Below are 15,446 nucleotides of genomic sequence, written 5' to 3'. Positions count from 1 at the left end.
CCTTGACCCATGACAAAAGAAGTATAGAGGGTCGTGGGTTCAAATTATTAGGAAGTGCCGCAGGGTTTGGGCACAGAGTGTCAATGGAGTGACAAGTAATTATCAGTCTTATGCACACGAGCCAAATTATCCTTTTGCAGAATTCCTCGAAAACTGTTGCAAACAGATGTCTGTACATTGTAAGTGAAAATAATAAGAGTTAAATACAGTATATTATATTGGTTAGTAGTCTGTGTTGCAACAGTGCAGTGTTGTGTAAAACTACACCCACTGATTTTCTTTGCCTTGTGAATGAATGAATAAAAAATTGTATTTCAGAGATTTTCAGATTAGAAACATACATTTTAAACAAGAAGTTAACTTTTTAACTACTTCTGTCATTCAAATGTAATGCCTTTATTTTGAAAGATAGAAGATAGAAGTTTTGAATGGTATAATATCGTAAGAAAGATTTCAGAAAGGTCAGTGGATGTACAACCGTTTTCATAGTGCTGTATTTTTAATCAGAGGATTCTGCAGAGGATTCAATCATGGGAAATTTTTTGGGAAGCGACACAATCAGTTTAACTTTATTTTTTAAAAAGCAAACAATGTAAACCAAAGAATTTTCTTAAAGGTCACCGTTGCATATTGGCAAGAGATCTGTTTTGAAGCATCCTATATTTGTGTGAAATATTGTCAAATTCAGTCTTCTCTTACTCATTTTACAACTGTATAATGTGTTGTACTACAAAAAAGCAGAATGAAAATGTTACCATTTATTTCCACAATGTTTTGTTCTTTTTGATGTATTTCAAGATGGATTTTTTTATACAATGGTCACATTTACCCTGCAAAGAGGGACAGAGTTCTCCATTTCGACTTGATGTGTTGTTGATATTATCTGCATTAAGTGGAATTTATGGTCTCAGTCTAAAATCTGGAAAAAGCACTCGTGTTTCTTTTCTGACCTGAAAACACTACGTCATGATAATTTCATTGATGACTATTGCAGTTAAACAGATTCTAATATGGGCCTTTTGAAGCTCATACAGGTACATAAGGACTACCCCAGGTTGTTGATTTGTCATATTCATGTGATAAGTCGAGATGCAATACACTTGGGTCATTGTTGGTTGTGAGACTGAGGTCAACTTGTTACATGTACACAGGGAGGACCCAGGATGTAATGCTGCTGCCTTTTATCTCATGAATCGTGTTAGACCTATGTTCCAGTCCAAGCATGTGGATTTAAAGGGACCAAACACAGAGTGTGGCGTGCAAATGCATAGACCTGATCTTTGTTCTCCCTTTTGCAGTAAAGTTGTGTTTAAATAATGTGAGGTGGAGTGTTGTGGGTCATTTACAGCTAAACTCAGGGAGACCTGCAGCTGCTCCTCCTCAAAGAGAAAGCAGGTGTCAACTTTTGAAAATTGAATGTACCTTTTTGTAATAATTTTGTTTTGTAATTAGTTAATGGTTTGTTGTAATTCTAAGTTTGTCTTTGTCTGCAAAATTATTTGCAAGTTGGTTTATTCCAAAAAAGTTTAGAAAGGAGATTTTAGAAAGTGGTTAATTATGGAAAATTCCCAGTTTAAATAATAAAGTACAAAAACTAAAAAAAAAAAAAAAGTGATTTTGCTCTTGTTTTTCTAAGACTGATTAAGCTCCCATCTTTGTTAAATATATATACACTACCAGTAAAAGGTTTGGAAACACTTTCTCATTCAAATAATTTGGAACATGTGTCCAAACTTTTGACTGCTAGTGTAAATATACATATATATGTATACACATTAATATGCCTGTGTCTTTATGAATCCATGAAAATATTTCACTAAAACATCAGTTGTATAGTTGTATTTATAGTTTGGTTATTTGACATCAGTATTTGTTTTTGTAGCTAAGAGTTTTTATGTTACTTATTTAGAAAATATCCTTTCTTTCTGTACATCACTCCAAAATCTCAGAAGGATTTTGCTCTCATCGTGTTGAAATAAAAAAACTAACGGTGCAGTAATCAGTAATGTAAAGGAAGGGGATTTTTTTTCTTTTACTTCATTTTATTTTATTCAACAATATACACAATTTTTGATTTTGTAAATTTTACACACTCGCAATTTCTTTCCATGTGTCTGGTGTGTTGGGTTGAACTCATGTAACACAGACTACCAGGCGAGTTGAATACTTTTTCATGCGTCGTTGCATCAGCGGACTAAAACAACACCCACCACGTGTTCAGGGACTTGTCACAACAACTTTGTCAACTTTGGACAGCCGCCTTTGAAACCTCCTGGTAATGCGTCATCTAGCTGTCATTATGTTTGAGGGGTTTTTTGTGTGTGTTTGTTGTTTTTGTTGTTGTTGTTTTCTTATCCTCTCTCATTCTTCGCTGGTCACGGTTCCTTGTTTATGTTTTTCTCTTTTGGCAACCGCAGAATATTTTTTACACATTTTGCTCCACCCCTCGCTGGGCCTGTTTTGCTAGCGCGTTGGCCGATGGGAAATGACGTTTGAATAGTTTACCGAAGTCGTTGCGCTGCATATCCATGGACTACATTTCCCTCTGACCGGCGGCATAATACTTTCGTTAACGAACAACCAAGGCTTAGACGAACTGCAACAACTCTGGAGCTGATAGCAAACAGTTGGCTCCTCGTCGGACACAAAACACCGGTGAGTAAAACTATTTGGTTTTTTTTCTCAAATGTAACAACGTGAAATGGCTGTTAACGACGATGGACACTGTCTCTACAGCTTTAATTATACGTCCCGACGATGCATGGAGATGTGACATTAATAACCGGCCTGTTTGTTCATCAGCCCAAGAAGAATCATTGAATGTCTAAATTCAAAGTTTAGAGACGACTCTAATGTCGGAGAAATGTCACAGCCACTGTCTGTCAGTCGAGCTAATCTTGGTCAGTTTCAGCCAGGCCGCAGCAGCTGGCATCTTCTGCGGGCTTGCAGTGCTGCCTGACGCCACCAGAGGCCGCTGCTGCAGCCGCCTGGAGCAGTTAGTGGTTGGTTTCCAGGCCACTCATCTTAGTTATAAAGCACAATTTAAAAACAACAAAGGTTGACCAAAATGAAGAGTTAAGACACAACAACACAGAGTCAAAATAACATGTTTGGAATTGAAAGTGATTATTGAATTGAATAACTCGATTATGTTCATGATCTAATGTTGAAGTCTTCATTGCGTTTGTTGATTATGCTTTCATTTACTGTCTATGTTTTTTTCTGCCTTTAATTTACTTTGATTTAGAAAGTGTCCTGTTTAGTGTTGTCAAAGGCGCTCCATAGATTTTGTTAATGGTATTCTTATTAAACTGAGGATTTGTCACACTGATGGTGTGCAACCCTTTAAGCATGTGACACATTAATCTAGACTCTTCTCGATATCCCTGTTTAGCTGTTCATTGCTATCATCTTACAGAAATGTCAGAGACATCAAGTGATGCCGAGTCATCCTGTGGTTGGACAATTATTAGTAATGAGGTATGATTCCTTTTTCCCTCTTTTCCATTACAACCATTTCTGTTTGATTGACGTTGTTTGATCACAACTGAAGGTAAACTGAAGGGGACATCTAGACCGTTTGTTTCCCAACTTAGTGCCTTGAAGTTTTAACTGATCTTTGATATTTTGAATAGAAACAAATCCGATAGCTGTGGTTGAGAAATTATGCGAAAATGGCCCCTACTTCTCACTAGATTTAATAATTGGGTAAATGTTTTTTCTACTACATAAGTAGTACATAAGTATCCCAAATAAATGCCAAATAAAGGAGGCAGCAGCTGTAGATGTGAACACAGACAGATGCAATTCTCCCGTCATGTCTAGTTTTAATACTGGTCTTCTCTGTCTACAGGGTTCAGATATTGAAACTTTAGGATTGGATGCTGGAGTGGAATACGGAGCTGAGTTATTAGAACACCCTCCTGTGGAGGAAGCAGCACTACTGGACACACAGACCTCTTCCTCTGATGGTAAAAACCATCCCCTTATTTTTTTGCTATCCTGTCCTTCCTTTGACCTTATTATCATTGCACCCATAACTCTCACATTTATCATAAATCATACTGACTGAATTTCAGCTAAGTGCATTGAAGAGAGAAGTGCTGATTCCCTTGGTGACACACTAGGAGAAAATACCATAGATAAGACACTGTCATTCTCTGAGGTGAGAAAGAATAATTTTATTTTATTTTAAAACCTTTTTTTTATTATTATTATTATTTTTTTTTTTTTTTTAACAATTAGGGACTATTCCTGCTCCCAGTACCAGTCATCTCTAACTTATCTTCTACAGGTTGGACACAGTGCTGAAGGGAAAGAGCATGTCTCTCTTTTGTCCTTCAGTGATCATTCTGACATTGTAACACTGGGAGACTTGAAGGAGGATGAGCATGCGGACTTGGAAACAGAGGCAGCAGCCAATGAGGAGTTTTACCTTGGCATGTCCTGCAGCAGCCAATATGCCTTCACTGCTGCAGAAACGGGTACTGGAACAACACTCAAATATCCTCATGTTTTCTTTTGAAATCAGATTTTATTTCCATTCCTGGTCAACATAGATCTCTGCCTTCTTTTCTAAATGACCAAATCAGGTTTGATGAGTCAGTGGAAACTTCCAAAGAGTTTGGTGAACTTAGGCTACCATCTGAGAAGTCATCTCACTGGAGGCTACTCTAAAGCAGGTGGCCTGATTTGAAACTTGGCTGGATCTGATATGATGCTAAGCTTGCAATGAGAAACTAATTCTGAAGAACCAGCTTGTCCAGCTTTGCTTATTTTACAGCATGCTCAACAACACACAGACACACACACAAAAAATAAACAAACTGTTTCTTCTACTACCTACACTGGTGTGAATGTGCCACAATCACTGTGTATTTCCATTGAAGACCACACCAGGCTGCTTTTGGATATCCCCCGCTCAAATGTGTGTTGTAGAGAACTATTATCAATCTTATTATTATTATTATTTGTAGTAGTAGTAGTTGTAATAAATTTGCAATACTTTCTTTAAGTTACTAGTGCACATTCCACTGAAGTGTTTATGAGAGAGTTTGGCAGAAAAACTTTCTAAATGAATGAAGCACCTATGCTGTAGTTTTGAACATTCAGTCTGACACAAATCCAACTCAGTGTGTTGTAACATTGAGGACTGGAACAACGAGCCTTTGTTATGTGTATGGCTACCATCAATTGTGAATGCTCTCTGTTCCATCCTCTTCCATCATAGAATTTCAACAACCACAACTTTTTAAATTTTTTTTTTTTAATAGGTTTCCCAGCGCAGCAGCTAGCAGCGACAAACTCAAGCAGCAGTGAGGACGAGGCGGGACAAGGCACAAGTACTGTCATACGAAAACGAAGAATCAGGAAGAATACGTTGAGCATTGTGACAGAGCCGGAGGAAGATGAAGCACTGGATTCTGGGGCGGGTGAAGAGGTGACTCAGCAGGAGGAGCAGGCTGAAATTAGACCCACTGCTGCTTTGGATGTTCAAATGCGAGGTCAAGGCAACGGTATACTCAACAAGTGTATCCTGTTCTCACTTGTTGTAGCCATCAGCATGGGCTTTGGTCACTTCTATGGTAAGAAGTTCAGTGCAGAACCATTAGGTGTTAATGTCAATGGTGTGATGCTTTTCTGTGCTTGTTTTTATTTATTTTTTTTTAAGTGATGCAGTGACTTCCTGTGTTGCTATTGCAACACTGTAAATGTAGATGTTTCCTTTTCTGCTTCTTAGTTTGGTTGTAAGACCAAGTACAAAAGATGATTCCTTCCTGTCTCAGTGATTCCTATCTTTGCTGGGAACTACGGAGTCTGTGTTAACTTTGAACATTTTAAAAGTAGCTCATATACTTCTGCCTTTGGTACTCATAACATCTAACAGTGCTGTCTAATGTAGCATGTTAATAAATATTTGTTGTGTAAATAATAAGTTTGTGTTACCAATGTCCCCTACAGGCACAGTCCAGATTCAAGAGAGACACAAAGTTGTGGAGAAAATCAGAGTGAATGAGTTCGATGGAGTGAGGGATCTGCTTCAACAGCATGTTCGAGAACATCATCCTACAAACCCAGTCAGTGATAAGGCAGTTCCAAGATAAATTCACCTGGGACAGAGTGTACATAACAATAATAATTAACTAAGATATTTCAATCGGAAAGCAAAATAGTGAGGGAACCACAAATATGCCTGGGCTAATAAGGGCAACAGTCTAAATAGTAAATCAATTATAAGTCAAATTTTTTATGTGTAACTTGGATAATCTATACTGCATCTTTGAGGTGTTTGTACAAATCTGTTTATTTTTGCATGTAAGTGTGAAAAAATTCACAAGATGATGATTCCAGCTTGTTAGCTAGGTTAATACATAAGGCAAAGAAATGTCTTTAAATACAGTTAAGCCCATTGTCACCACAAAGCCATGATATCTACCAAAGAGTTGAGTTTGTTCATAAAGAATTACAGCAGGAGTAAAAAAAAAAAAAAATGTCTTTAATTTTATTTCTTTTACATCAGACAGGTCTTTTTTTTTTTTTTTTTTTGTGGGAGAAACAATTCAAAATATTAACAACAATATTAACTAATTTGTTCAGGGTACATGGTTTAGATGCAAGCTGCTTCCAAATCCATGTTCAACTAAAATTTTACAAAATTAATACAGAATAAATGAATATTGTAATGTGGTATTTTAATTGGTCATAATGGTTTTGTTTTTTTTTTTTTGTTTTTTTTTTTTTCACCCGTCAGGTTCAGGGGGAAGGTTTCTCCATGAAAGACTTGGATGAGCAGAAAGTTATCTCACTGCTCACAGAGGTGATTGAAAAGATAAAGGAGGAGAACCAGGAGATCAACACCAGGCAGATGCACATTCAGGTAACTTGGAAGCCCTGCTTTTTTAACAACAAATGGAAAATACATCCAAATATTATGGAAATGAATGTTATTAATAATTCAAAACTGAGACAAAAACATTTTTCTCACTTGACTGAGACAGTAAATAATTTGAGTGAATTCTGTGATCTTCTCCAGAAACTGATAGGTCGTTTCACCACTTTATAAACCAAAGTTTCTCTTTGGCTTGTCGTTTTCCCTGTCAAGGCCCAGAGAGATAACCTGGAAACGTTGCTGAAACAGAAAGATGAGGAGACGACTAACATTGTGGCTCAGCAGCAGAGCCTTACAGCTGAAAACCAGCACCTGAAAAGCTCGTTAGAACGTGAAGAAAAGTCTTTGTCCACTTTACAAGAGGAGTTGAGAAACTTGCACTTTAAGATTAGAGAACTGGAGACAAAGGGATCTGGAGCTGACTCATTGTTGTCAGAAAACCAGAGGCTGAAAGAGCAGCTGGAGGAGGAAAAGCAGCAGGTCATAAACTTCCACAACCAGAGGGCAGATTTAATGGCTGAGGCACATACACTCAGGGAGAGGCTCGATGTGGAGAGGAGGGTCACAGAGGAGCTGAGGAGAGAGCTGAACCATCTGAGAAGTCGCATCCCTGCAACTGGAAAGGAAGCCGGTTTTGAAGCGGAAGAGCTACAGTTACGTCTGATGGAGCTGGAGAAGCGTCTGAGTTTCGAACAGCAGCGCTCTGATCTATGGGAGAGACTGTATGTGGAAACCAAAGAAGCAAGAGCCAAAGGAGACACAGAGTCCAAAGCGAAAAAACTAAAAGTGGGTATGACGGGGAAAGTGAAGGAGACATTTGATGCTGTGAAAAACTCCACCAAGGAGTTTGTCCACCACCACAAAGAGCAAATTAAAAAAGCCAAAGAGGCCGTGAAGGAGAACCTCAGGAAGTTTTCAGATTCTGTCAAATCAACTTTTCGACACTTCAAGGACTCAGCTTCAACCTTCATCAACAAAGCCAGAGGCTTTTATAATAAAAGATGTGATAAGAATGCAAAAGAGTCCTGCCACAACACTCGAAAGTCAGGGAATAAAGTTCATGACGACAGAGGCCAAAACAGCCACAAAGCCAACTTCAAAGGGTGTTCTGGGGTTTTTGACTGCGCTTACCAAGAGTCCATGAGTCTCTTCAACAAAGCCATGGAGCCAATCAGAGCAGATGAATTTTACCAGCTGCTGCAGAGCTATGTGCAGCAGGAAGTCCACCACTTTCAACACTGGAAAGAGCTGGAGATGTTTATCAACAACTTTTTCCATAACGGTGTCTTCATCCATGACCGGATGCTGTTCACTGACTTTGTCAGCGGTGTGGAGGACTATCTTTCAGATATGCATGAGTATCACGGGCTCGACGATGATGTGTTTGGAGATCTTGATGACTACATCTACAGGCACTTCTTTGGAGAGACTTATACAAAAAGTTATGGTCCAAGGTGAGAGTACTACAGCTGTTTTTATTTTGAATTTTCCAGCTAAGATTACAATGTTCCAATGAAAGTGAGGACCCTTTTTTCGTGACCCAATAATTATAAGTCATTTCCAACTAGCTTCTCCCGGAAGAAAAGCTCATTTGGAAAAATCTGACTTTTCCAATTCCAAAATTGACAATTCCACTTAATTTTATCACTAGAGTCTTGAAGTGCACAGTAAGTCAGCTGGATGTGAAATTTTTATCAACTTTAGTTTCCCATGATGAAATTATATTTCTTGGTTTTAAATTTAGATTTTCTCTCAAATTAGTTTGAAATAATTCTTATTAGGAAAATAAGGTTACTTAAGCTACATAAGTGGTGCAGCTGCCATGAAACTTGTGTATTGTGCTGTCTTATTTTGCCCAAGCTAAGGTGTTTGACCAGTTATCACTGCACAGGAAGAAGATGAGGAAATGATACTTAGATGCAAATAATACAAGTCAGTTATGACTCAGATATTTTAAAAGATGACAGAAAAACAAGTAAAATGTTGCCTGGGTTTTGTTGAATCTGACACTTCTTTTGAGACTAATAAAACAGGATACATGAAATTTGCATGCAATGCCAGTTTTACCATGATGCATGAAAATTAAATATTTCTGCAGCTGAATTTGAGATATTTCAACTTAAGTGCTGCAAACTGTAACTGTAGTTGAATTAGTTTGTTTTTCTCCTTATTAACTTTTGTAGGAAAAAAAAATGCTTTTACAAAGAATGGAGTTCTGTGTAATCCCCTGAACTACCCCCAGCTTTAGCAGATTTTTGCATTGGTTTCAGTTTGAAATACTGTGAATTATCATTAAATCTGAATCCTAAGGTTTAGACATACTCTTAACCCTGTTTTCAACCATTCTGTCCATGTCATTTATGTTTTTTTTTATTTGTGCAGCGGGCCATTTGAAAGACCCAACATGGACTCAAAGGAGGAGTCACGCTCAAAAATGCATCAACGCAAGCATCAGAGAACCAGATCTCGGCCACACAGTGAACGCAAGTGGAGCCGATCAGGAAGAAGCACAGACAGACATATGACTGATGTCAAAATAGAACTCGGTCCGATGCCATTTGATCCCAAATACTGAAAATATCTCAAGTTTAATATTATAGTTGCACAATTTTATGTTTGGTTGCATTTAGATGCTAAGTCTGTCTTTTTTGTAAGTTTGCACAATGTTCTTTTTAATGCTACTGAACGTCCTTGAGCTGTTCTGTGTTTCGTTCAGTCATAGTAGATTTAAATGAAACCCATTATATCTATTTGAGACATTCAGCTTAACATTTGATAAATGTTAACCACTTAATTTTTTACGATGTACCGCTGAAGCACCATTGATTTCCATTTTCAGGGAATGCACTTTTGTTTTAAAACGTCAAGCAGAAAATGTTCATTGTAATTCTAATTGTTGTGTAAAGTGGAAGAAAAAAAATAATGCCACATTAAGGATGTTTCCACCTACAACCCTATAGTTGTTTTAATTTACTGCTGCAAAGATAGATTTGTGTGACGTGGCTGGAATTTACTTTTAAATGCTGTTTTTTAACATTCCTCTTAAGGCTTGTTTAAACTGGACTTGGTAGTTTCACTTATTTTTACATGTCTTGGAGGAAGAAGCCCGGAAAAAAAGGCTTTACACTAAATTAAACTGAATTATTGATGAGTACATTTGGCATATCTTAGAAATGATATTTCAAAAGAACATCGGTTAAAAAAAATATGTATTTCAATATCAAATCATTTGACATTCATAATGGCAGAAAATTGTTCCAGTGTTTTGTTAGTGCCTTTCATAAATAAAGATACTTCCTCCAACTCTTCCCTCAGGAAAGTGAGTATGAAACATCGTTACAGTCTTCACAAAGTTATTTGCTCCCAAAAAAGCAGAGATTTCCTGCAAATGAAAAGACACATTGATGTTTAGGAAACTGACATATTAAACATTTTCACAGATGCATACAGAAGTACATTTTGTGAATACATTACCTTTTCCAGAACATCGAAGAAAACCAGGTGAGTGGGCAAAGAGGATTTGTATGGAAATGAAGTCTGCAGCCAGTGAAGAGGATCGTTATAAAATCTCTCTGCCTCATCTACGTAACCTTCCTCCCCCAGATCTGGAGGACACTCAAGAAACTTCATCTTTATGGGACAGTGGATGTGGCTGCAACAAGTGTAAAATGTTAATGCTGGAATTACCACTGATACAAAACCCCAGGAATGTTAGAAATGATTTATGTAAGTGTTGAGACAGTTACACGTTGATTTTGCAATTTGATCAGTAATCTAAAATAAAGTTAAAACACACACACTGCCATATGTTATGTATGCACTTTTTTAAAAATCAACAATGGAAGCTGCTGCTGCAATGCGCTGACCAGGACAGCTCAATACACTGTAAAAACATTTTCTAAACAACCTACACCCCTTTTATTTGTGTAAAAAAGGTGTTTTGGCAAATTTGAATACACTTAGCTCTTTGAACTAGGCACTACCTCTCAGTGTAAGAAGTGAAAAATACAAGATTTCATTTCACTTTCTGTCTTCACAATATCTTGACTTATATATTATAAGTCTGTGTGTTGTTACTTTGGGCAATGCTCATCATTTTTGAACACTCAATAATGAAAAAAACGGGACAAAAGGGGAGTTGTACCTGTAGTAGGGTGTTGAGTGGCAGGGCATGAGGAAGAGGATGTCTGGCTGCTGTGGATGGGATATGCTGCTGCCACCACCATCACAAAGTGTCTGCAGATGGCTCATGACGTCCAGAGTCCCTCTCTGGTGGATCAAGCCCGTGTACAGAGCTGGAACCAGGTTAGTCACCAACAAAAATACGGCTGCAGCTCGACGCCAGGTTTTCAGAGTAGCCAAAGATATCCCTGTGGTGGATGTTAAACAGAGACAAAAACATGGTTAAAACACTTATTTGACTGCTTGTCCAAAATTCTTTTTAATGTGAAATCAGGATCTTACCACAAAAAACCATACAGAAAGGCACCACAGAATAGATGAATCGGAACTCCTTGTGAGGGAGTAAACTGGAACAGAAAAAATAGTAAACATATGAAAACATGAATGCTGAGGAAAAAGGTCAGGAACAATCACAGCTCATCAAAACTTTTAGTCATACAGTTACAAAGTAATCTTTTTATGAAAATTACCATCTGCATTCTTAATTTGGTTTTGGTTGAGCCCAAGGAAAAGTGGCCAACGTGCTTTATCACCTGAGCCCTGGTCTTCATCAGATCGTTTTTTATGAATAATTTGATAAATGCTGCCTGATGCATGTGAACACCCATTTTACCTGTAAACCCAGAGAGTCCAGACAACTGCTGCCAATAGGATTTTGTATCTTTTGAATCCAAGGGTGCATCCATGAAGGAAGAAAGGAAGATGAGGACCGACGACAACAGCAAAGCCCTGAGTTAAGTACCAGTGCCAGGGGTGAGAACCGTAGAAATCAGCCACACCTTGAAAGATGTTAAACTTCAGGAAATTCAACTGCACCAGGGTCCACTAGAAAATAAAGACAGCAACAGTTACACACTCTATGAGTTTATAAGCAGCAGTTAGTGGATCTGCTTTAAAGGTTTTACCTTTTCATAGAATAGACAGTCAATAATTGTTGACATCGCAACAGCCAATGCCCTGGAAATAAGAAAAAAAGGATTATAAAGTGGAAAAGTGGTTCAATTGGAAATAAGGTTAAAAGTACAAACCCTATAGGAATGTAATTCTGAGTGATGAGCTTCATTTTGTTATCTTCATGCCAGAAATGGTAAATCAGCAGAGGAAACCAGACAATCAGAGCTGTAGGGCGAACGATGACAGCCATGGCAACGAGCAGCAAATATTTTTTTCTGGGATATAAAAAAAAAAAAAAAAGATAGAAATGCATCTATAAGGAATTTATTTTTGGAGAACAGGGTAAATAAAAATGAGAAACTAAGGTTCTTATAAAGCAGAGACCTGCTCTGTGTTTTGGACCCCGCCAGGGGATAGTAAAAAAGAGCCAAAGAGGTGATGGTTGTCTCCAAGCTGTTGGTCAGAGTCCTGGTGCAGCAGAACCATGTGAACCACGAGCACAGACTGCAGAAAAACTACAGGTCAAAACAAGAAGGTAAATGTTAAATGAGAAGACCAGAGGATTGAAACCAGGTTAAAACAGTACCCATGTTTGGTATAACTTTGTGTGACTACTTCACTGCATTAATAGAGTCCCTAAAGTTTTGTCACCTTTTGAAAACAGAATATGTAGTGAAAACAATTACTTTTCCAAATGCCCATGATACAGGTAAAATGCTTACTGTCCATTTTGCAACATCATGACCTTCCAGCATTCTGATGAGGAAGAAAAGTTTTACATCAGCAAATGCAGCCAGGAGTGCTTGAGTTATTCGTGGAAGCCATTTCTGTAAAGTCAGCCAGATCAAATTGAGTCAAGCTTATTGGAAGCATAAAATTCATTTGGTCAGAGACATAAAAGTTATACGCTAACTTACCAGGAGATGGACCGAGTCAAGTTCTGTTAGGTGTAATATCTTGTATATAAACGCAAAGAAGAGTGGGTAAGAGAATCCTCTCAGTCCTTCCTTCCATTCCCAGGTCAGATATCCATATGTCAGACTGTTAAAGCTGCACCACGTCAAAAATTATAACACCACCAAAGTGATGGTTTCAGCTTCAAAAACATTTTTTTCACCATTGATGTACTGCATTAAGGATATCTGAAGACCATACGATGGGAAACCTCCAGAGACTGCCAGTACTCATCAGGAACAAAGCTGGTCTGAACCAGGAAGCAGTTGATCAGCCTGAAGGCCACACAAAATAACACAACCTTGGCTTTCAGCTTACCTGTGGGGTTCAGGAAACATAACTTAATTTTAGCATAATCAATCTAATTTATTTTCACGATCACAGATCCACCTGTCTTTATACAATAGTATTCTTTAATATTGACAAAAGCAAAATAAACATGATAGTATAAATATAAGAAATACAGTAACCACTATTACTATTAAACTTGTTTCGTCCCCTCACAAAGATGCACATTCACATACCGTGCATATTGTTTGCAACTTTGCTGGTAAATAAATGTGGTGCGAACCACCACAGGAGGTGGAGCAGCAATGTAAAGCAAACACTACAACTAAATACAAGTTTGATACAACAACAACAACAACGTGGGAAAGTAACAGCTCTGTGTGACACAGTGAGGTCTCACCATTGTTCAGAAGACAGTCATCTTCCTCAGCGTAAAGCTGAGATTTCCTCTTCCTCAGTTTTACTTCTTTGACTTTATTCCCAAACCTTAGACGCCGTTTAATGTTCTCCATCAGGACATTTATCTCTCGGCCTGTGAGGTAAATCCACCAACATGACTCACCTGTCGGCTCCAGACAGGTGAGTTCAAAGACTGGACCGCCTGCAGGAAGTGACTGAGCCCATTTTCACCTGACGGAGTTCAAGTCATATTCTCTGTTTCAGTATTAAACGCGTTTTCAACTGAGCAACAATAAGTTCATTTAAAGAACACCTCTTCCTCCTCTTCTTCTTCTTCTTCTTTGCAAGCACACGCCGCACTAGATTCAGTTTTTTTGCTGTGCTTCCGCATTCAGACTGACTTCCGGGAAAACACTGTTCACCGCCGTAGAAGGAGCGAGAGCTTCCGCAGATCGCGGGTGTCCAACGTCTGATCCGTCTGTCCGGTGTCATCGGCTCGGTTATCACAAACACGTCTCCAGTTTACCAGTGAGTCTTGAATGCTGAACAAAATTACATTTAAGGAATTCAATGTTTGATATTTTTGGTCGTTTCACCCGAAACAACGACGGTTTTTTTTTTTTCATATCCGATGTCGCCCTTTCAAAATAAGGGTCAAGGAAATGCATGTTTTGTTTTGGTCTGGGGTTTCTATGAGCAGGAAAGCACATTAGTCAGTTGAGTAATTAATAATTATGATGAATTCTGGTTATTGATTCAAATATCTCAGAATTTCTGTTGCAATAACTAGAAATTGGGGCTGCAATAAATAATCATTGTCCATATTTTCTTTATTGTTATTCATATGAACGTATGTTTACAAATAGAAAAACAAGGCAAAAGGCAGACTGAAAGATCAATGACATGGACAAAATGGTCAGAATCAAAATACCATCATTGAATTTTCATGTCTGTGAGGCTGGTAGATCGTTATATGTCAGCTCAACACTTTACTGTTTTATTACAGCTAGAATTTACTCTTCAGGTAATTCATTTTTGCAGGAATCTGTCAAAGGGCACCAGAAGTGATAGAAAAAGTAATATTTCAGCTCAAGAGTGGAAGGTATCTTGGATAACAGCAGTTGTTTTGTTTTTTTTCTTTCAGGATTATCTTGTGTCTCAAGATTGGAATTTCTTTTTGAAAGAAACCATGTTTCAACGAAGAATACCATTCTCACAGATCGTCTTGGTCACGGTGCTCGGAGTTGCCAGTGGTACTTATATCTACAAACCTTATTTTGATGCATTACCAAAGAAATCAGGGCATCAAAACCAAGATATGCCAAAGAAACAGAATTAAACAGACTGAAATAATTCACCACTCACAGGAAACTCAGAAGAGAACTAAAGGAGACGATACTGGACTGTCAGGGTTGGAGGCTGAACATGACAGAGGACCAGTATGGATACATACATGCTTCTTTGGGGAGCCCTTTGTGACTATAAATGTACCAAATAAAATATTTGGCAATTTGACTTTTCATTGTGTTTGAATTATACACCACCGTTTTTACAGATTTCCAAAGCTGAAGAGGGGGCTCAGGCAGTCAAGCAAAAACATCTGCCACATCTGTTTTTTGCACAAAAACAAAAAGCTGGACATTGGCTCTTTGAATCAAAATGGACACATTAGGATAGGTCTGAGTTGAAATATATTTTCGAACATGACAGAAATTGGTTCTTGGCCTTACTAGGGGCCACTATACAGGTCTGGTGTTCATTATTCATTATATTTCTTGTATCAGAGCAAAGATCAATGGCCACTGTTTCAACCAACAGGACTCCTTCAGCTACCCTGTAT

The 15,446-nt window shown here is 38.0% G+C and overlaps 2 protein-coding genes across 3 annotated transcripts; one reads left to right on the top strand and one right to left on the bottom strand.

Annotated features, from left to right (window-relative positions):
* Positions 1-2,292: 2,292 nt before the first annotated feature.
* On the top strand, positions 2,293-10,224 carry ccpg1 (cell cycle progression 1). 2 transcript variants are annotated; one of them, XM_029498028.1, is made up of 11 exons: positions 2,293-2,655; positions 3,419-3,480; positions 3,854-3,971; positions 4,080-4,165; positions 4,295-4,484; positions 4,593-4,682; positions 5,274-5,585; positions 5,962-6,077; positions 6,752-6,877; positions 7,103-8,343; positions 9,272-10,224. In XM_029498028.1, exons 2-11 carry the CDS (start codon positions 3,421-3,423, stop codon positions 9,462-9,464), a joined length of 2,532 nt encoding a protein of 843 aa, XP_029353888.1. In that variant the 5' UTR covers positions 2,293-2,655; positions 3,419-3,420; the 3' UTR covers positions 9,465-10,224. The 2 variants fall into 2 exon arrangements, with proteins under 2 accessions (XP_029353888.1, XP_029353889.1); XM_029498029.1 differs by lacking the exon at positions 4,593-4,682 and having other exon boundaries at positions 2,300-2,655.
* pigb (phosphatidylinositol glycan anchor biosynthesis, class B) lies at positions 10,082-14,046 on the bottom strand. Its single transcript, XM_029498030.1, has 12 exons — positions 13,608-14,046; positions 13,108-13,237; positions 12,883-13,000; positions 12,688-12,792; positions 12,350-12,480; positions 12,100-12,240; positions 11,977-12,028; positions 11,685-11,896; positions 11,354-11,418; positions 11,034-11,259; positions 10,364-10,541; positions 10,082-10,271 (listed from the first exon to the last, which is right to left on the bottom strand). Exons 1-12 carry the CDS (start codon positions 13,717-13,719, stop codon positions 10,158-10,160), a joined length of 1,584 nt encoding a protein of 527 aa, XP_029353890.1. The 5' UTR covers positions 13,720-14,046; the 3' UTR covers positions 10,082-10,157.
* Positions 14,047-15,446: the final 1,400 nt, after the last annotated feature.

The sequence above is a fragment of the Echeneis naucrates genome, chromosome 3 (assembly GCF_900963305.1).
Source record: "Echeneis naucrates chromosome 3, fEcheNa1.1, whole genome shotgun sequence".
NCBI classification, from domain to species: Eukaryota; Metazoa; Chordata; class Actinopteri; order Carangiformes; family Echeneidae; genus Echeneis; species Echeneis naucrates.
This window is presented reverse-complemented; position numbering and strand designations above follow the sequence as displayed.